Here is a 21816-nt window from a genome sequence, read left to right as displayed (position 1 = left end):
AAAACATACAATTTTACTTCAATATGTTGTAATATAAATCTATATATTTCAAGAAATCATAATGCATAAGTATTATAAAGGATTTATTACTTGTTATTAAAGTTATTATATTTTTACTAAATCGTAAATTTTCCATCTCTTTTTAGTTTCTTTTTTTTATCATTTTGGCAGCCCTGTTTTATAACTTTCATTTTTATTTTATTTCGCTATAAAATTTAGGAAACCGTAACATCGACGGACATTAATTACTCGTTACTACCAGTCAATTACATCTCAATTACAATATCCTGCCCCATCGTGTTGAAAATATCTGATTCCGTTAGATCTAACCGCCATATTGTATAGCTACGGTTCGACCAATGAGAGAGCACGCATTAGGAATGCACCTGGGCAAAACAGGTAAGAAGCAAACAGGCAAAGAGCAATCAGGTAGTCGTTCAGGTATTTCCAGTCGAGCATGTTCGGCACGTAGCTCTCTGCCAAAAGCTTCTCCTCCTTCTCTTTTCTCTTTCTTTTTTTCTCTTTTAGTGTGTGCATATTGTGAACATTTTGTAAATAGGTAAGTAAGAGACCGGTGTGAAACAGTTTTTTGTACGCATTTACGTCGCACGAGCTGTGATTTTTTTTTTACCGAGTTGTTCCGTACGGATCCCAAATTGCGGAACAGAGGAATTCAGCAGACTCGGTGAAACGCTGCTGTCAAGGTATTTATGGAAATGATTTCTTGAGTGGAGTCATTGTACCGAGTACACCGACGTGGATTTCTCCCCGCGAAGAATCGTCTGTCGTGGTCACACCTGTTGCTCTACGTCTCCGATGATAATCAGCACTCGACCATATATATCTATATATACATACTTCGTGCCTGGTCACGGTAACGGACTTCAATAAGAAAAATCCTACTATCGCGACAACATGCAATCGAATTCCATTAATTGACACATGTTTGTATTTTAACCGGATGTACTTTATTATCTTTCCTCCTTTATGAGAAAGATGTGCGGTCGATGTACTCGGTAATACGCACTTACGGGGAAAGATTCGATGCAATTTTATTTCTATCGAATACTTACTTGATCGAAAATCGAAACGTAATACAATCGTACGGTAAACAATGCAAAGCCACGAGACGACGAATTCATCTTGCGTCTCGATTATTGTGCCCCGAAAAAATTTTTATGCAATTGACACTTTGAAGTCATCATAAAAATATAGCGTACGATTTTCTCGTTAAACATGTTAACTATGCAAACATTATAGACTAATAAGATTTTGATTCCCCGTGCATAATCTTTATATATATATATAAGTATGCATCGTATGTAATCGTAAATAGTAGTGAACATTTTTGTCGCGTTATCAGCATTGCGTTAACGATGAATCGCAATGATTCATTGTTTTGGGACTTCATTTCTTTCTTATTTTTTTCACTAACATTTTTTATATCTTTTTGATAAAATAATATATCCTGTTTTTGTTAAAAGGTGTAAATAATGGGATCAATGATTGTAAAAATGAGAAAGAATAGCAAACATTTTTTCACCGTTTTATAAGGAGATTCCCCGCCCATGACATTTTCGATAGACGTTCTCTCGACTCAAGCAAATGCACCGTTTGTCGTTAATCGATAATGTTTTCGAATTTTGAATACTATTGTTCTTAATAAGATTGTGTCCACGTTAAATCGCATGTCTTGCAAAGATTCCTAAAATTTCTTATTGGCTAGATAGTTGATGTACAAACGCAATTACACGGGTTATTTCGTAAGTTTTTACGGTACTTATCTTTTATCCGCTAATAACACGAATACGTAATTTACATTCTCTCCTCCTTTATAAGGTATAATAAAGATGAAACATAATTGGTGTAACTATAAATAATTAAATATATACGGAAATATGCGTAAAAGAACATAAAATTCCAATGAAACCTCCAGATTATTTTAATCCCTTAACGACGCGCTCAAAGCATCGAAGATGTCTATGGTACACTGTGACTGCACGGCAATCACCTGTAATTCACGCCTACGAAATACCTACGTATACTGATTATGATCGTCGTGACATAAATTGCAAATATTTATCGTACTCCGCGTGCATCGATATTGCATCGAACGACCTTCGATACCCTGAGAAAAAAGGGGATGGATTCATGTAGTTTTTGCCACTCACGCGTTTACGACATATATCAAATACAAATAATACTAGTTATACAACTATACAGTTAATGTCTCGAAGTCAATACTTTTCGTAGCCACTGTATGAGATAACTTTGTAATATTTAGTATGTAAAACTATTGTTGATCTATATTCATAACAATATGAATTTGTATAAATATGCGCAATTTGATAATCGATGAGATCTCCGTAAAACAAACATAATTTCTACTTTTTGTGCGTGACTTGTATATGATCGTTTACGAATAATTTCATTTTTCAGTTACAAAATACACACGAACAAATATAAGGTAGCGACTTTTGCGTGACGAATTCAAGGAATGCCGAAACATCGAGCATGTTTTGAAAATAATGTTATTAGCCATTGTAATATCGATAAGCATTAATTGCGTTCGATTTAGAAAGCCGCAGTAAAATGTTCGAAAATTATCCTAAAATCTCGATAACGCGTATGTATCATTGACGGGTCGGCACCACTGTGACAAAGCAATAGTTCATGGAAGTACATAATCTGTTCGAGATAGAAACGACGAAAATACTTATTTATCGACCAGGTATCACTGAGTTAATCAGGATGTTTCGATTAGTCGAGATTAATCCCGACCATGGATGCAAGTGAGTGAAAAGTTCATTCGCTCGGTCCATTCACTGCGAAACTTGTTCGCAACCGGCGGATCAGTAGGTATGCGAGGCGCATTGGCAACTTTCTTTCCACTTTTTCAGTGCTCATACCGCCGTATGTCCGCGATATGTTTACTTTCAACAGGCATTTACGTGTCGTACCTCCACAAATTGTTATTTTCTTGAAAGCTTTGGCCCTCGACTGGTACCAAGTCTTGCACAATTGAGTTAATATTATTAATGAGATATCACAAGTTACATGTTATTAGTGAACTAGTGGATATTTCAGCAAATTTATTTTTTTATCGTATCTCAGAATTGTTTTATCCACTTTGGATATTCGTATATACGTATCTTTGTATATTATGTGCATTCTATTTTCCCATAGGTGCATAAAGATCAATATAAATGCAAAGTTGCGAAAAAGAAGTTTAACTTGCAGCTTGAAATTGTCAATTCATTAATATTATTAGCTGATAAATTATTGTGCAACAGAATTCAGAGTATCGACTTTCATCTACGTATTGCATTTTAGGTAATTAATATGGTCCATCGTTAATAGTTCCAGTTGGTTTCTTCGGTAATCTATCGCTGAATCTATGGTTGAAATAGAAGTGGTAATTGACTCTATTAAAAGTATTGCTATTAAGAGTACTTTTATTAAGTGGATCTAATTTGATCTGGTTTTATAGGTTGTGTAGCAAGTATCTTACCTTAGTATGAGACTTGAGCGTTGAGACCTTAAGAGTTAATGCACAATAGTAATAGGTGTATCGAATGTGTCTTTGAAAATCCTTGTCAGAGCTTTTAAGATACTGGATTTAAGATACTGGATGTATCTAATAAAGTGTTTTGTTCCTTTTCCTAATATGTATTCCGGATGATACTCGTATCAGCCTAGTAAGAAGTTCTAAAGCGATGGTTTAGTCCCTTTATATTGTATATATTTTATAGTATCTATCTTAGATTCTATCTATTTTATATTTTATATTATTTCTCCCTCGTTCAAAAACTTTAATTGATTCTTTATTTGGTTTCACCATACTCAATAGTTTTAAAACTGACTTCATAAAGTGACTCTCTGGTATTGTGTATGTAAAATAAACAATTGTTATGCGAGTAAAATATACTAATACTACATATGTAAAATAAACAAACATGTCTGGTATTTGTATCTTACTTACATTAGAAGAATAGAAATACTCGAAATTTCTTAGGAATATATTTTCGACAATGAATCAGACAAAATGGTCAATTGACATTATATGTTCAAAATTATTTTTTGATAAATCGACAAGAAACTAACAAAAAAAACTGAAGGATAATAAAATACTAAATTATTATAACAAAGAATGTAAAGGAAATGTATTGAAAAAATTCTCTTGAGATACTCCTTTTCCACTGTTTATTACCAATTCGATATACCTCATTATCTCGGAGGATCTAGAGTGATTTTAGTCCCTCGAGAAGGGTGAATAACCTTCACCACGAGATATTCCACGCACTGGCGAATGAAGGGAATGCGAGCAGTTTGTTGCTCGTGCTATGATAAATCGAGAAGACGCGGATTTTACGATGTTGCTTGTAAACCACCTTGCACCAAGGAACGTTACGTTAACGACGGCATAAATTCCTCCCCTTTCTCGCGCACTCGAACCCCAATCTAACGAGCATGTTGCGTTACGTTGTCACGAAAAAGAAGGAGGAAGGAAAGCCTCCAGGCGAGAAGCACAAAATTTTTGGTCCAAACGAAATAAATCTTTTAAAAATTTCAAATTCCTCCTCCATTTCTTAAGTCAATCACACGGTACTATTATTATACGGCCCTTGTAAATTACCTTTGCGTAATTTTTATAGAACCAAGATTTTTTCATTTCTATTCCAATCTTTTTGTATCCTAATTGGCGAGGATGGCGATAGCCAGTTAATGAAAAAAGATCTTGGTCAGTTAACGAGGTGCTAGCTTGTGCGAGAGGAAAACGAGAATGTCAGATTTCCCGTTCCTCTCCCGTGTCATTTAGACTTCGCACTGCGAATCAGGTTCCATCCTGCATGCCCACTTCCAAGTCAGGCGGATAATATTCTTGAGTAATTTACCTGCATTACACGTATGTAACTGTGTTGCTTGTATACTTTGTAGAAAGCATGGAAATTTACAAAGGTGATTCTTAGTCTTACAATGAAAGTCTAGAAAGATGAAATAAATACATATGATCTGTGTAACTTGGCGCTTAAATCGTTTTATCATTTATTAGGATATCTAGTATCCTTGAAAACTATTTTATAGATTAGATACTCGACAAATCACGGCATAGTATTAAAATAGGCAATCGTTTTCTTATCTTTCGTAAATATTCAGGTCATTTTGAAATATAGAAGCCAAAATTCTTGTTTTCGAACAATGCGTTATTAGTGTTTTAAAAGAAATAAAAATTCCGCTACTTTTAGAATTAACAACTTCCAACATTCTTGCCCGATTTTCTTTCTGATATTTTCTTTAGGTAGTCATCAAATAAAAGTTCCAAACACGGTGTTCAGCTTGGAATACAACCGCCTCGCGGTAGAATTCCATCTTGGACGACGGAGAAGAAGGCATCAGAAGGTTGAATGCCGTTTCCGTCAAGTACGGTCAAGGACGTGGTTACTTCAGCGCATTCCCCGGATGAATTTTTCTCTCAGGGCGTGTCCGCATCCATAAGCAATTATACTTGTATGCTTGTCGCCGGATCGTAGACATCCAAGCCTTATAATACGCTCCTTTTATCTTTTCTTATGTTCCTGTTCGTACATATTTCGATCGTGTTGACACATAATCGAATTCCAAAAGAATATGTACTTCGATCGGTGTTCTTTTTGCGTATTCGATCGGTCACGACCGATACTCCCGGGAATTTACATAATTTAATCCTTAGCAGGGGATGGCGACATCTCGTGATAAGGGTTCCCATTTCCATCAATTCTCATTGGATACGATTGGCTGCGATTCTCATTGGAACCAACGCCGTAGGAATCTCACCGTCTTTATCTTCGATCGTGACAAACGATCGTTAACGGAGTGTAAATCGTAGATGGGATACTTCACTTTCTACTTTTCGATCCGTGAATACTTGACTTCTACATCGATTATTAGCACTTTATCGACCTGCCATTTTTATTACAGAGGAACAATGACTTGTTACTGTGGGGTACTTTTAAAAAATGAAAGTAAATATTCATTGTCGTTTCTTAAATTCTTCCGTGTTAATGAGATGATGTAGCAAGAGTTTGGCACTGCGGGCGATACAATGTTTTGGCGCCCTCTATGCCCTTAATAGTGGACAGCTGGCTTCAACGCTTGAGGGCTCATGGTCTAGGAGTCTAACCTATCTAATACACTGAAATCAAGAATTGACGTTGGACATATTTTCTGAAACATTGCATCTATGCACTTTATGCGTTTTTAAAGCTTTCAATATTTACACATTACTACATGATTATTAGATTGTATTATTTATGCATTTTATACGATGAATATACTTAATATGCGAAGATGTATAAAATATCCAAAAGAATGAAGCACTTATTACAGTCTTTGATAGGTGAAACTCTATATCAGTAAATGAAATTTCTATTTAGAACTCATTTCTTTAGCTATATTCATAAAAGTATGAAATAACATACATACATATAGTATTTTAGTGACTATGTATTTTATGTAGGGCGCTAATCCACGTTTCCGATAGATAATGCTTTTATTCCACTTTTTACCGCATAGTTCCTCAGATTATTTTATATCGGTTGTATGTTCCTATATTCTATTTATCTTCGTTTTAGTTCCATGATGAATTCTTAAGAGCTTTGTAAAGTGCGTTAGAATGTTCCTCACGGTGAAATATAGAGTAGCGAATTTGAGCGAGAACCGATAAAAATCTAGAATTCAGAGCGACACCAATAAATTTAGCTCGTAATCTCGAAATGCATCAATATTCGGTGACGAATGAAAGTATTATCACAGATTAGCGTTTCTTTTAAAATTCTATGTAAATATGTAAAAAATACGATTCTCCATTTAATTTTTTGTAAAACGGTTGTGTTTTGTTTCTTAAAACGGTTGTGAAAAATCTTTATTCCAGATACTGTTATAGCGAGATTTCTGTTTTGTTTACAATTCCTATGTTGCTTCCAGATTATTATTCTTTCGATTATGTATCGATTACAAAACAATTTTAGAATTGAAATATTGCTCCATTGCGAACAATCCATTATGTGACTTTTATTACTTATTTTTATTGTATAGTTGCTTAAACTTCAGACTGGTAAATTATATTACACTAAGAATTCTCTATTTTACAGATTTATACAGTATTTTATAGAAAAATCTGGTCTATGGCAATACTTTTGTTCATCACTGTGTACACGACTTCGATTCTGAGGCATATGAACGAAGCCCACACTCACCTTCCTTCCTTTTCCCTTCCCTTTTCAACGTAGCTGTTATTAAGTCGCTGTTACGACACCTCTACACCGCGGTTACGACTTCGACCAGGGAACGAATTGCTCCATCGTTCCCGTGCTCCGGGGCTCTAAACCTAACCTATAATCAACACGAATCGTCGATATATCGGATCACCTTGCGCCTTACCAAGCTTATTATTCATATATGTATACTCATCATGATAACAATCGCGCGCGAGAAGATTGTTTTGCGTTTCTAACGAAGATAGTTAGGAACTTAGTTAGACACTCTATTTACCAGATCCGTCAGTTCGTTCATGCGCGAAAAAAGATATATGATTCTGGCGCGTGAAAAGGGAGGAACGAAGATAGAGTATAAAAAAGAGACGTACAAGAGAGAGGGTTATAACAAGGCTCTCGATCTTGAGGAAACCAAACGAACGTTCCCACCGTCGATGATACAATCGATTTTTATCGAGTCGCGTATCTCGTCTGGCGTTACGCAACGCCATTAACCGATCGCGATATAGTTCTACGACCCAAATCCATCGACACGTAAAATGATATACGTTTGAAACGAAATTGGGCCGCGAAACAAAACGCCCTCGTTCTCAAACTGGCCACGTTTCGAACTCGTTTTCCGGCTTCCTGATTAAATCGCGAGAATTTCGCATATATTAAAATGTTATATATCCGTTTAGGCCTTAATGATATGGAGGAACGTTTAAATTACGTTAAGTAAGAAACCAGTAGGCGGTTTGAATTAGAGAGAATTACGATACGGAACGGAATGAAACAAAACGAGGAGGAAAAGTTGGTTTCTTTTTCTTTTTGTTTCTTTTTTTTTTTTTTCTAAATATGTTATTAAAGACTAGATTCTTGATTTCTAGGGATTAGAAACAGCATCGTTACAGTTGATAGGAACGTGTAACAATGCCTTCTCCGTTATGTGGATTCCCAGCATGCCTAATCCCAACAGTAGGTACGCATAGTGAAAGCATTCACCGAACGGACGAACGTTTATCCACCGGCAGGAACCAGCGTCGTTTCCACGTTTCAGATTTCGAATATTAATTACGTTCTCGCCGCTTTTACCGTAGTTTCATTGCGTCTGGAGAGAGAAAAACCGGAAAGACCGGGATCGTACCGCGCTTGTTCTTAAATACGTTCGATACATATACAACGCGACCAATCGCCGTTTGTCGATCCAAGTATCCCTCCTTCGCTGGTTTGAACATTTGAAAATGACTGTTAGTTACGACCTAGCGTGGAAATCTGGTTAAATGTGTAAATTAAAAGTAGCTTGGCCACTGCTGTTTCTGGAAATCTGTTCAAAGAGAAACTGCACATTTCATTTTTCAATAGGACTTGTTTTCAGATACAGTTAGTGTATTTATCTTTAAGTTCTCTCTTGCAAGGGAATATTTATCCATTTTGTAAATATTTTCATTTGAAGATATTAATTTTCAGTGCCTTTATAAATCCATTTCTACTAAATGAAATTGAATTGTATCGTTATCTGTTATATGGTAGCTTTAAACAGATGTTATTTCTGTTTACATAACTTTAAATGAACTACATAATGCATGCTATTTGGTGATTAATTTTATACGAATATCGTTTAGAAAGACACTGAATTAATTCACGCACCTAATATGTTCATTCTAGTAACTTCCTATCGTAGACTTATCTATCTTCAGTACATTATTTCGGTATCTAAAGAAGCTTAAAGATATAGAAAAACAAATAAATATAAGTAACAGTGAAAAACAACGATAAATCACGATCACGTATTAGTCTAGGGATCTAGGCATCGGTAGAATTTAGTGTTCTTACTGATTACCTCGAATAAATCATCCGGTCCAAAACAAGCGCCCTCTCCGCATACGAGAAGACATATGAGCAATTGTATGCAATTGTATGAGCTGGAGGAGCTGTCGGACTTGTAGTCACTTTGAGAGCCGAAGGAAAACTCTGAAGTTTGTTCTGATGTGATTACGGAGGAAAGCTCGGTATGGGTGTGCCCTTTGAACGAAGAACGCAGATTTGTTGCTTACATTTTTAGTCAGGAAAGTGAGGGCAATGATCCGCGATGCCGATTGTGCGATTATGACCGATGTTGGGAAGGAAGAAGCCTCTTACCAACGTGATTCATGGGCGACATTGTTTATGGGAAAACCAGCTTTTCCGTTAGGCAATTATTTCGTTTTTCCCATTTAGTAACTACTTAACAATGAAGGACAATGAAGGACGTCGAGCGGACCTTTTCACGCGACATAACACTTCTCATTATTTTTCATTTCACCTTTATCAGACATTTTAGACCGACTGTTCGATGGGCCAAGAAAATATCCTATTATTCGACGTTGTTATGCGAATCCCTTTGAACGACGTTTTGTTGAAAAGTAGACGCGTCTCGTTGCAAATTTACGACCTTTACGAACGAAATAGCCCGCCAAGCCCGCATCGACAGCTTTTATTCAGCACCTGGTTGAAACCGTCTGTTTGCGCCCGTATGGATGTGAGACGTTTACACTCGTTTAACAAAGCGTCGTCGAATCCAACAGGTTTCTCTCGGAGTAAATTCAGAATTTCACATTCCTCGCGCATAACTATGCAAAAACCAAGCCGTTTTCATAGTTTCTCTCTTTGCCCCGGTGCCACTTAGAGAATATATCGTTTCATATATTTCATAGAAGGGACCGATTTTTCTTCGCATTTCATCCATTTGGAAAATATTAACGAGAAACGAAGGTTGTACGATAGAAGCGCTTTTGAAAAATCGGTGAAGGATAATATAGCATCTATTAGAGAAAGGTAACGGAATGTTAGGAACGCCTGTCGAGGAATACAAATAGAGCTAGAAACTTGAATGACCACGAAACCCATTCATACCTGGCAACGATACATTCTACAAAACTGAAATAGGAAAAAGTAATGTGAAAATTGCACGCTATTCACAATGGCTTTTTAATGAACGAAAAGGTAACTCGCAATATTTCTACAGTGTCATATACGAGGAGAAAAGTAAAAGAAGAAATGAAAAGGATTTGATTTTGTTTCTTGAATAAACTGAAAATTCCAAGCGATTCAGGATGGCCTTTTAATAAACAGAAAGCAGAAAACACTTGCGATATCCAAATTGAATAAGATAAAGATAATAAAAGAGGGAATTAAAAGAAATCAAAGTTTCTTAAGTAAACTAAAGCATCTTTTTCTATTTATTTACCAAGTCTTTCGTATTCTGGAATTCCTTTTCGGGTACACAGCGGTATTTTCGTCCTTCTGTACATCTTAGCGCCACACAACTCGCGAGAAGGCTCGTTTCTGCAAATGTGTTTGTCGATGAATAATATTTATTGGCCCATTGTGTCCGAGGGATCTCACCTCCGGACGCTGAGGTTCGATAAGTGGAAGGCACGCGAAAGGAATTCTCGACATGTCTGGCGAGCGAATTAGGCTCATTGGAATTTCACTTTGGTTACAAGCAGGCTTTCGTGCCGCCAAGTATGGTCCCCATGACCCGGTAGCCGGATACGATACGCGACGTGCGAGTATCGACCGTCTCTATCATTAAGTTATTAAACCTGTACGCCTAACGAACTTCTGTGACATCGTTATTATCATCATATTACGCGGTGAATTTTCTAACAAAAAAATCATTTCGAATAAAATAAAACGACAATTTTTCAATAGGAAATAACACTTTGTTAAATTTATAAAATAATGGTGGAGTATCTATTTCTTCAACTTGGATATTCGTTGTTCGTTGCAGATAAAGGATAAACGATTGTCTGGTCACAATGCCGTACTACAACAGTGGACACAGTCCTTCCACCTATAATAAAGGTAATAGTGACATAATGTTAGATTGCTTGTTCTTGCCATCGTTAAACTTAACGAGGATGAAATTATTATAACAAGTAGATTGCGGATTTTCATGCACCTATTTATTTATTTATAAGGAAATATAGTACTTGTTATAATATTTAATAGGCAGAGTATATCTCGGTTCCATCTTCTCCATTTCGTTTCAAAAGTATGAATTTGCATAGGTAATCTACGGTATTACTCATCAGTGTATCGTTTTATAATGATCGTTGAAGTTCTATATATATATGTTTCTTGTTTGTCACGGTTAAATAGCAGTAGTTTGTTATTAAATTAGTCGAATCACTCGAATGATAATTGAAACAGTTATTAAACGAATTAACAATGATACATCAGATGGAGGGTCGAGTGGTCCATCGAGCACATCGGGCGGCCGCGTGAGCAGTTCCGAGCCGACATACATGATGGAGCATTTGGCCACGTTCACGGTCACGAAGGAAACCGGTATTGTTTATCCAGCGGACGGTATGCGGCGACTTTTGCAGTTGGAGAAGAGTAACGGCATCTGGAGTCAAAAGATGCAGCTCCGTCTAGAACGGAACTGGGTGCTGATCATGGACAACGAGACGGGGGTAAAGATTCCTCTTCAGACACACAGAGAAATTCTCCACTGATTTTTCCAGTGAAAAGAGAAAAGAACCGTATAGTAACTAGCTTGTGTAGTTACCGTAGGCGAACGATCAAATACGAAGTGGAACATTTGTGAAATTACTTTACGTTACGAGTCTCGAGGCAATTTCACTTAATGCATCGTTGATAAATTCGTATGCAGGCCGTCATGGAGCGATTCCCAGCCTCGTTGATACAGGAACCGACCGCGTTCACGTCGAGGGACCCTATGGAGATGTATAACAACATTCTCGTCTTCACAGTGGCGGATGACAGTGGTTCCGGTCAACGGGCAGAAATGCATATATTCCAGTGTCAAAGCGTCTCAGCCCAGGATCTCGTCGAGGATCTAAAGATGCTACAAATGGGTAAACTGGTACCCGGTGGTTCGCCAAGGGGACCAAGAGGTCGTATACCACCGCCTCCTACTTTACCACCGCCAGAACCACCCTTAAACGGGGTTAACGTCCGAGAACAAGTATCTGCCTTTAACGCTAACAATGGTAGGTTCTTTCATTTCTTCTCTTTCTTTTTTCCTTCCTTCTGCTTGTTTCTTATTTTTGTCTACTCACTTTCTTGAATATTTCATGAAGCGTATAGTAGACGCATATAAAAATGGAGTAATTTAATTCTGCGTTACAGCCGACGGTCAAAACGATATATCTCGCGAGGAGAACAACGACGAGGTATCCTCGACGTCCTCTGAGAAATACGAACGCGACGTAACCATTCTGAACCATTGTTTCGACGACATTGAGAAATTTATCGCGCGTCTGCAACACGCAGCGGCTGCTTCCAAAGAGTTGGAACGTCGAAGGCGCAATCGGAAGTCGAAGAAGAGAAATCTGGGTGATGGGATGTTAACAATGAGGGCGAAACCACCTCCGGAGATGGAATTTATCGATATATTCCAAAAGTTTAAGCTGTCGTTCAACTTGCTAGCCAAACTGAAGGCTCACATTCACGACCCTAACGCTCCCGAACTGGTACACTTTCTCTTTACGCCGCTGGCTCTGATCGTGGACGCGTCTCACGATACTAATTACGATCCGAACTTGCCGAGCAAAGTGGTATCGCCGTTATTGACTAGGGAAGCGGTTAACTTATTGATCAATTGTGTCACCAGTAAAGAAACAGAGCTTTGGCATTCACTGGGCGACACGTGGTTAATACCACGCGATCAATGGAAAGGTCACGTTCCCCCGTATCACCCTATATTTATGGATGGTTGGTCTCCGGAGTATCCAATACCAGAGGATAGAGACCACGATCATCTGGCTTCCCTGTTAAACGCTGACAAACAGAAGAGGGACGAGCTCCCTGAACAACAAAACGATCCGTACTATAACCACCGAGAAGTGGACGAGTCTCATTACAGCAGCGATTACTTAGAGTACGAGAGTAGAGAAGAGCGTGCTGGTAACGAGTACTTTGATAGAAATTACGGGACTGCCTCGGAGTTGTATGGTAGAGAAGAAAGAGTAGTCGATCAAACGAGAGCGCACAGCGATATATCCGTGGACTCGATCGAAAGAACACCGAGAGCCGCCGGTATGGAAAGGGCTCAGGAAGCTTGGTTAGACGATCTGGTAGCCAGACACGCAAAGATCGTACAGGTTACTTATCCGAGGACGGCGAACAATGATAAGGAGTTGACCGTTGTCAGAGGCGAATATCTGGAGATCCTCGACGATAGCAGGAAATGGTGGAAGGCGAGGAATTCGAGAGGACAGGTTGCGCACGTGCCTCACACCATCGTCACGCCTCACAATCCATCCCATTCTAACGATAACGACGTCTTCAACAATCCTTTGTACACGAGCCGATACCCGCGACAGGGGCACGGCTATAATTACGAGGTGAGAGACATTGTGGCTTCTATACCCTTAAAGAAAAGTAATTACACGGGAATGGTTGTGAAAGCTTGATTACAGAAAGAATAATTACCGTTACGAAACTGTGTCACTGCTCGTGATCATTATAATTATCGTAGAATTGCTTTTTAATAACTATATAGAAACTAACAAGTAACATATGTATATATAATATAATACCTTAACCAAGATTCAATAAATAATAGATTTGCACGATTATCTTAGTTAAGATATTGTTTTACGATAAAAGTTACTTTTAATTTTCAGGATTCCGAAATCGAAAGGACCAGCACTAGTCCAGGACCAGAAGCCACCCATCGAACACACGCGATCCCACCGCCTGCACCTGCAGATTGGGTGAGAAAAGAGAGACTCGGGAAAAAAGGTGAATTCCGGTACTTTTAAGCTATTTAGTGACTCAGAGTCGTGTAATTTTGTCCATTGCTTGAGGGATCGGAGAGAAATCGAATCAATAGGATAACTTTAAATTGTGGTCGTCGATATCAGGAGACTTACCACGCTGGACCACCCAAGCAGTACGCAGCTAAAGTGCTTGAGACTTTCACGGCTTGGGTTCCTGTAGTTGAAGCTATCGAAGGCTTATTTCTCGATAGTTTCAGCTGCAAGATAAAGCATGCTATGTTGGAAATGATCAATAATTCAACGAATATATTAGCGCCACAGCGTTTATGTTGTGCCTTAAATTGCTGTACAAGTTGTACGTTCTGTTCTTGTAAGCGTTCTATGGTTTCCAATCTTTTTCTTTTTTTTTTTTTTTTTTTTTTTTGTCAATACCGTGTTTTTTCTACTTGTATATATCATATAAATATATAAAGAGGTATATGTGAGCAATATCTAGGTCGAATTATCAATTATCGTTATCGCAATAGGGACAAGGTAAATGAAGAAATTGTATTTGTTGGTTCCGTCATTCAACTTCTTCGATCTCTTATCCAAAGTTTTCTTCTAGAATTTCTTTTATAATTTATATCGATGCATCGGATGCCACTTCTTTTCTTTCTCCCCTAAAGCCTTAAGATAAGACGATGATTTTATCAGATACAATACAATACAAGTTTGCAATCAAAAATAGAATTGCAGTGAATGTAATAGGATGGAACATATTTTATAATATACGAACAAAATTATTGGATATTTTATAAGCAAGTTACAGACGACCTTCGTCTTCCACGTTTGTTAAAAACATAACCGACGTCGTTATACAAATCTCGTTGTATAGCAAAATCTCAACATCATCTGACATTTTACTACAGTCCATTAGAAGCGTTCGATTTTATTTTAATACCGTACCTTTTTCTTTTATAGTGACCGTAGCGACGATACCATATTTTTTATATTTATCGACTAACCAAATCTTAGTATATAATATTATATACGTACTTAACAGAACAAAGGATAATATGTATAGTTTCATTGTTAGAAAAAGAAAAAAAAAACGTTGTAACGTAAAGGCGTCGAGTCAAGTGGACTGGTTAGAAGTTTTCCAAATTGATCGACCAAGAGATCGTGGTGAAGTCACTGTGTCCGTCCATTATTATTATTAGATATTCGGCTTCACTATGACAAAAAAGCTTGTATGTAGCTAATCGTAAATTAAAGCTGTTGATAAAATTCCTCTTGGAATAATAGAAAACGTTGCTGTTGGTTTTGACGTCGAGTCGAAGCGACCTCAAGTATAAGTGTACTTACATTCATCGATCTTCTGACTTACTTCTTCCTTTATCAATGGCTTTAATCATCGACACGAATCTTTCTCTCGATGCTTGTACGTGACGTCACATGTGTCTGTATGCATCAGTGTGAATAAGCTTGTACAAATACGCGAAGGGCAACGCCGAGGCAGAAGAATCGTTGGATTTTCGCGATTCCCCTTCTACGAATCGTAAGACAAGACTGGAAGATCGAACCGAGCTCTACGTATGATGACGATCAAAATTACCTGTGCGATCAGAGAGCGAGAGGAAAGAACGTAGCTTATTTTCTCTTATCTATACTTCTATGACGCGGATGCGGAGAGATTTTGCGGCTACTGATTTATAATATTTCGAGAAACATCTCGAGCTCGGCGCGAACTAACTGTACGACGCGTTGTTGCGATTTTGCACATCGATGATGCTCTATTGTAGTTTTAAACAGACGAATAACATCGTTGCGATATTGCGGTGGTGACACCAAGCATCGTAGCAAGTTTCGCATATTGATCTGATGTTTCGTATTTCGGAATTGTTATATTTACAGAAATGCGAAGAAAAGACAATGTAGAGAATATTGCGAATGTTAAATAGCACGACTATCGTTACTGTGAAATCGTAACAATATCGCATCGTTCGTTCGCGTCGAACTTTAAGCTTCCTCGCTTGCGAAAGTCGAGCTACTCTGCCAGATTTATTAAAAAAAAAAAAAAAAAGAAAAATCATATTTGTTTCGTCGATTGATACATCGATATTCCATTATCTCTAATAGTTGCACACGCGACGTTCAGACGCTCGATTGTTCGAAAAATGTATAGCCACGAACTTGGTACGGTAGCTCGACATTGGCTCTTGCAATTTGCTCGTTGAAATTAATCTTCCAGCGTGGCAATGATTAAAGAGAAAGTGAAAGACGCGAAGCAAAGTTTGCGTGTAACGACGAACGATAGAACGTTGCTTTCTCATTGCCCTAAAGTTTCGTAGTAACATCGTGGTATAGAGACAATTATGCGTAATTATCGATTTATTCTCGAGCGAAAAGATTATTTATACGCAGAAATCAATGGTAGAGCCGTTCTCGACGATACGATGTTAACTAGTCGACCTAAAAATGTTATACGCGAGAAACGATATCACAGGGGGAAACATGTTCAACGATACTTGCAAATTAGATCTTGAAATTCTTCTTCGCACCTTCAATCTCTTTAGGGTACTATTCTAATCGTGTAGCAACGATCAACCATTATGCGAGCAATCTCTACGAACCGTGAAAATTCTTCCACGAGGGACACTTTGCAATTAATAATTAAAAATACGATGCACGATCACGTAATCTACATTTTCTATTAACTCTTCGAACGAGTGAAATCGTTTCTTTTCTTTTCTTTTTTTTTTTTTTTCTTAACTTTTTAATTTGTTTTGTGTCCACGGAATGGGGATTACGATCCGTCCAATATTTTGTTGCACTGTAATTTATGTACATCACTTGATTAATAAATATACTCGGTTACAGATAGTACTTGTTTTTATGCGTATAACACTTAGTTGATAGTAGTATAGTGTTTATTTGGTTGAGAAACAAAGTATCGTATTTGTTACTTTTCTCTGATTACGTCTTACGCCGGTATCTTTACTGTGGCCCCGTTGCGTTTGCTTAAAGTGTGCTTCTTAATGTGATCGTCCATTGAAAAAGTGTTTAGTGATATCGTGCTCCAGAAATGTTGGGGTAAGTGGGTTTAGTCGTTTTAACGTCTGTGAAATTAAGTATTGAAATATTATTTTATGTTATCGATTATTAATGGTATTATGCGTGTTAATTAAATTTCAGACGAATCCACCGAAGAGACGAAGTCTATCGGTAGCAATAAAGTGACATTCGCCATTGATTATGAAACTAACGATGATAAAAGGGAATCGTCTATCGATAGATCGGAAATCAAAGATAAGAAACCAAAGTCCAACGAACTGACGCAGGTGGTTGAAATCCACCCACCACCTCCGCATGTGAACGATGAAATTGTACCGGAAACACCAACAACACCAACAACACCATCAACACCATCAACACCATCAACACCATTAACACCTTTTGTACCACCACCACCTCCACCGCCTCCTCTAGAGAATGAGTTATCCATTTCTTCGACAACGTCGACCATGTCGTCTGTTACATTGAAGAGTAATCATTCAATTAGCGGTAATATATACATTTTTACAACGCACAAAACTGTTTAATACCTGGTGTGTTTGCTTTTCAAGGGAAGAAAACCGAGAAAGAAATGCAACAGGAACTGAGACAAGTATTAATGATATTCCGTGAGAAGAAAGAGCATTATAACGATAGTATGAATCGCGAACCTGCCTTGGACAAATATTCCACCCCTCGAGAAGTACAGTATTGGCTGGCAGCCAAAGGATTTTCAGACAAGTATGATAGAGTTTGATTATTTGTTTCCATGTATAAAGAATATTTCCTTATGCAAACCCGGAATACGATTAATAATAAAATTTAACATTTGAATATTTGACAATTTAAGAAATTGGAAAATGTTTAATTTTTTCAGAACTTGTAAACAGCTAAAAGATATGACTGGTTTGGAGGTATTTGATTTAACTAAACGACAACTGGAACAATATTGCGGTATTGCGGAAGGTAGTAAACTCTATGATCAAATTTTAGCTGCACGAGCTGAAAGCGAGGTGAGTAAATGTAAAAAATAAAACTTACAGATTTTAAATATTACAATTTAACTTTCTTACGTTTATAGAAGCACCCTCGGATGTCAGAATTGAAACAAATATTGGAGAAAGCTCGACATAAAGTTGAAGAACAATGAAACATTCACTGCCAAATACTCCATAGATATATACAATAATAATTGTACATATCTTCCGAATGTATGTATTTAAAATCACACAGATACATCAAGAAATGTAATAATGAATTATGAGCAATATCACATACACCGGTAAATATGTACTTAGGTATTTTTACAAATCAAATATTTAACTGAGATTCTTTATTCCATTTTCTACAATACATTGATACATATATACCATTAATGACAACAGGGAATGTTTGTCAATATCCATTAGAAACATCATTCACCAAGTAACAACGTGATATTTCCACAACGAGCGTTGTTAGTAGAAAATTAGAAACATCAGTTCAATATTGATGTCAAGTCTTTATTTCAAGCGATCACATACATTGTAACAGACATAAATAGGTACTCTAGCTGTATCATTCATTATATCGATAAACTATACACTTCTTTCGAATACTCGACTCGAGGTCACGCAACGTGAACACATTGATAATTATATTTTTATAAAGGTAAATCTGTTATAAAGCCCTCGCAATATTTGTCATTTAAATAATAAATTCCCGTACAAACTTTTATATTAGCAAATGGAATACAGTAATGCACCTATCGAATGCGGCAATGTAAAACTTTTTACAAAGAAACAGAAATGATTGCTATTGAACGAACGCAACATGCACAATAACGATGTTAAGACTTAATGAACGTTAATAATGTACAGACTATAAAAAGAAACGGAGACAACGCTTTTCATTAAATCGTATGATACGTCGAACAAAGTGAAATCGTTTCCTGGTTAATCAAGCTCCAAGCAGTCTTACATAATCAAATACGTCCAGCTATATAATTATCGTTAGAAGACAAAATAATGGATCTAGAGAAACGTTTTCGTAATAGAACTATTTCGGTAAAATAATTGCAACGTATCGCCTATAAGATTACTAGGATAAATTATTTCAAAATATAATGAAGCGTGTTGTTTTCCGTGATCCCTAACAACTTATTACGGACTCTACGCGTGTATGTAGAAACTCTTAAAAACGTTCCCGAAATTTCGATACAAAATCTACGTTGAAAAACTCTCAGACATCTTGTTCTTAAATGCGATCTAAGTCTCATCCTAAAAATGCGTCACAACGTTATTCGCGTTTTCTGTAAGTGCTACAATAGTACCAAACATTTTGGTCATTTACGAATAGCTCACGTAATTCTCTTACACTCGTAAAATTTCGAGTTCATTCACCTTACACGATAATAATTACGTAATGAATATTTATTATGCGACGATTATTACTGTTTAGTATAATTTACCCTTAATGTTATTATTATTGTTAAAATCATTATCGTTAACTTTACTTTCGTAGACGTACGTGTCTTAAGGATTTAATAAAAGTATCATTGGATACATTATTTCATTGACAGAGTTTTCTTTAAAAAAGAAATGGGTAATCCTTGCAACGTGTTAAAAATCGGAATGTAGGATTTATATTATTAAAGTATTGAAAAAACATTCTTTTTTCACGCAACATGTGACTCGACTAATTAAATCAAATAGTACTAAGTGACTTTGTAAATATATCTTTTCATGTAAAATTTTGTAACAGCAATCGTAAGCGAACAAGTGTGCGTTCTTGTCAAATACATCACATTAACGTCTTCCTTCCGGCACAATGTTGTTGTTAATTTGTGATCTTTAGCATCTTTGTCTTTGCGTGATCTATTTATGAATTTGTGCGTATTTCAGTTAATATAATATTATTACAAGCTTATCGTTGTTAAACGATAAAATTTTCTTCATTTTTGGTAAATTTTCAAAAGTTTGTACATTTTTTAAGCAGACAAATGCTTCCTAATGCCAAATATTTAATTACGTTACTTGTTTCAATATTATCGTAAGTTTCAAGATCACATTATCGTTTGAACTATTCTAAACTCGCAAATATTCTACAACTATAGTAAAAATATAGTGAAAATTATTCAAAAGATTTCCCGTTTTTCATTTCATTTCTCAACCATTTTTTTCCAACTTATAGACTTCATCCTTTTATATGATAATTAAATAATATATCAATATCTGACGAACATTCAAATGTAACTTCGCATATATAGTTTTTATAACACGGTTACTTAATCCTTTGCAAAATAACAATCTTCCAAGTTCCTCGAATTGTTAAACTAAGGATTACTTTAATATTTACACTCATTACAATTAACAATATAATTAAACGAAACATAACGCTAGACTGTGATAGAGAAACAAAACAATTATTGTTTAATCGAGGATTAACTTAAAATTAATGGTACGGTGTTCGACTCTACGGCTAATGATAGCATATAAAATATATAATATTAACATTATGCCCGTAAGATAGTTGCATGCCAGGTAAACCTCGATTAAATGAGAATGAAACAACAGTTTTTTTGTAATATGTACACCGAGCATATAATGATGTTTATGTCATCGTATGATATCAGTGACGAAACTGATGATGATCAATGTATACCGGTGTTATATAACTTATTAGACGATACGGAAACAAAGTTACAATAACAACTGATTTCAACAACAGTCAAATGTACGACTTATGTTCGGTGACCAATGATCGTTCATTAATGATCGACTGTCATTAGTAAGTTTTACTAAATATGTAGGGTATTTTTGATCATGTAAAATGACTTGAAATATTACATTACAGATGCGAATATTGTTTTGGAGTAATATAATTATGCAATAAATAATTTGCATATCAGCTTGACCTTAGAATCAACAGAAATACGTACATCTTTACAAAATGTTAAATCTTCTTATTTGTTTCTCAAAATATCCAGAAAAGCAGGAAGTAATTTCTTACTCGTAATTTCACTGTAGAAGAAACATAAATATATAAAGTATACATATGAAAATTAAACCACATCGATACCCGTACGTAATTCCGTTATTCCTTATAGTATATAATAAAACAACATATTATACAAACAAACCGAGATGAGTTTGCAGAACTCAAAGAGAGTGTCCAAGAAGAACGGTAAAATAAACCTTTAATCTGCTAGATACTCAACAGATACATATATCTATTGCACGAAGGGTAAAGTCGACGATGCGAATTAAGTGCGAGTGACGAAAACGCGTGAACGTTCCAAGGTCAAAGAATGAAGCGTACGGTACACAGAGAGCGGGCAATGAAGCGATAGTGAAGCGAAAAATAGTGTGATAGATGAAAATACGAACGTACGCTCTACTGACCGGTGGCATCCAAGTCCTCCTTTGATGGAACAGACCTTAATCGATTGGGAACGTATATCAATTGAAAACGAAACTTATCGTTAATAATTGAGTGAATAGCGAACCTGAAAGCGGGCTGATAGAGAACAGTCGCGTAAAAACAAGAAAAATGGAGTGGTTCTTTTTGTATGCACGAATAAAAGAAAGATGACGAGAGAAGGATTTCGTTCCTATTTTCTCTGCAAGGAAAGATCCCTATATGCAAAGCAGACCTTTAGATTCTGTCTTTCATAAATTACCAAAAACCTCCTGCACTGCGACCACCTGGTGGATTATTTACGCGGATACAAGCTCTTCTTGCTTCCTCGACGTCCTCTGCGAACATACAACTCTTTCAGTACCGGTTCTCTTCTTCGAAAGAAACAAATTCTTTTCTCCATCAGGTACTTA

General features: G+C 36.5%; 2 protein-coding genes and 2 long non-coding RNA genes across 12 annotated transcripts in view; 1 reads left to right on the top strand and 3 right to left on the bottom strand.

The window, feature by feature from the left end:
* Positions 1-410: 410 nt before the first annotated feature.
* On the top strand, positions 411-19558 carry LOC100648158 (epidermal growth factor receptor kinase substrate 8). 4 transcript variants are annotated; one of them, XM_012320237.3, is made up of 10 exons: positions 411-704; positions 11008-11081; positions 11460-11695; positions 11896-12235; positions 12375-13591; positions 13874-13991; positions 17147-17515; positions 17578-17746; positions 17883-18018; positions 18087-19558. In XM_012320237.3, the coding sequence occupies exons 2-10, from the start codon at positions 11036-11038 to the stop codon at positions 18153-18155; spliced, it is 2700 nt and encodes an 899-aa protein (XP_012175627.1). In that variant the 5' UTR covers positions 411-704; positions 11008-11035; the 3' UTR covers positions 18156-19558. The 4 variants fall into 4 exon arrangements, with proteins under 4 accessions (XP_012175627.1, XP_012175628.1, XP_003393931.1 ...); XM_012320238.3 differs by having other exon boundaries at positions 413-559; positions 17147-17497; XM_003393883.4 differs by having other exon boundaries at positions 413-559.
* LOC125386430 lies at positions 639-3888 on the bottom strand. Its single transcript, XR_007226572.1, has 2 exons — positions 3512-3888; positions 639-3395 (listed from the first exon to the last, which is right to left on the bottom strand). It is a non-coding gene; the product is annotated as an uncharacterized LOC125386430 (long non-coding RNA).
* LOC105667093 lies at positions 4187-7800 on the bottom strand. Of its 2 annotated transcripts, XR_007226571.1 has the most exons (4): positions 7625-7800; positions 7236-7371; positions 6463-6707; positions 4187-6172 (listed from the first exon to the last, which is right to left on the bottom strand). It is a non-coding gene; the product is annotated as an uncharacterized LOC105667093 (long non-coding RNA). The 2 variants fall into 2 exon arrangements; XR_001099735.3 differs by having other exon boundaries at positions 7236-7800.
* LOC100648273 (dihydropyrimidinase) overlaps positions 16018-21816 on the bottom strand; it is a 23512-nt gene continuing 17713 nt past the window's right edge. For 3 of the 5 annotated variants that reach the window (XM_048412675.1, XM_012320239.3, XM_012320241.3), the window contains 2 exons: positions 21666-21741; positions 18487-21422 (listed from right to left, as the gene is read on the bottom strand). In XM_048412675.1, coding sequence (XP_048268632.1) covers positions 21380-21422; positions 21666-21741 — 119 coding nt within the window. In that variant the 3' untranslated portion in view covers positions 18487-21379. Of the gene's footprint in view, positions 17071-18486; positions 21742-21816 lie in introns of those variants that run through there. The other 2 variants (XM_048412673.1, XM_048412677.1) reach the window with 2 other exon arrangements.

This window comes from Bombus terrestris, chromosome 2 (genome assembly GCF_910591885.1).
Source record: "Bombus terrestris chromosome 2, iyBomTerr1.2, whole genome shotgun sequence".
Lineage (NCBI taxonomy): Eukaryota > Metazoa > Arthropoda > Insecta > Hymenoptera > Apidae > Bombus > Bombus terrestris.
This window is presented reverse-complemented; position numbering and strand designations above follow the sequence as displayed.

Bases quoted from the DNA above. Each gene is read 5' to 3' on its own strand.
- LOC100648158 (XM_012320237.3), top strand. From the start codon at position 11,036: ATGCCGTACTACAACAGTGGACACAGTCCTTCCACCTATAATAAAG. The intron at 11,696-11,895 runs GTAAAGATTCCT...ATTCGTATGCAG, and splicing joins TCATGGACAACGAGACGGGG to GCCGTCATGGAGCGATTCCC. The intron at 17,747-17,882 runs GTATGATAGAGT...TAATTTTTTCAG, and splicing joins GCCAAAGGATTTTCAGACAA to AACTTGTAAACAGCTAAAAG.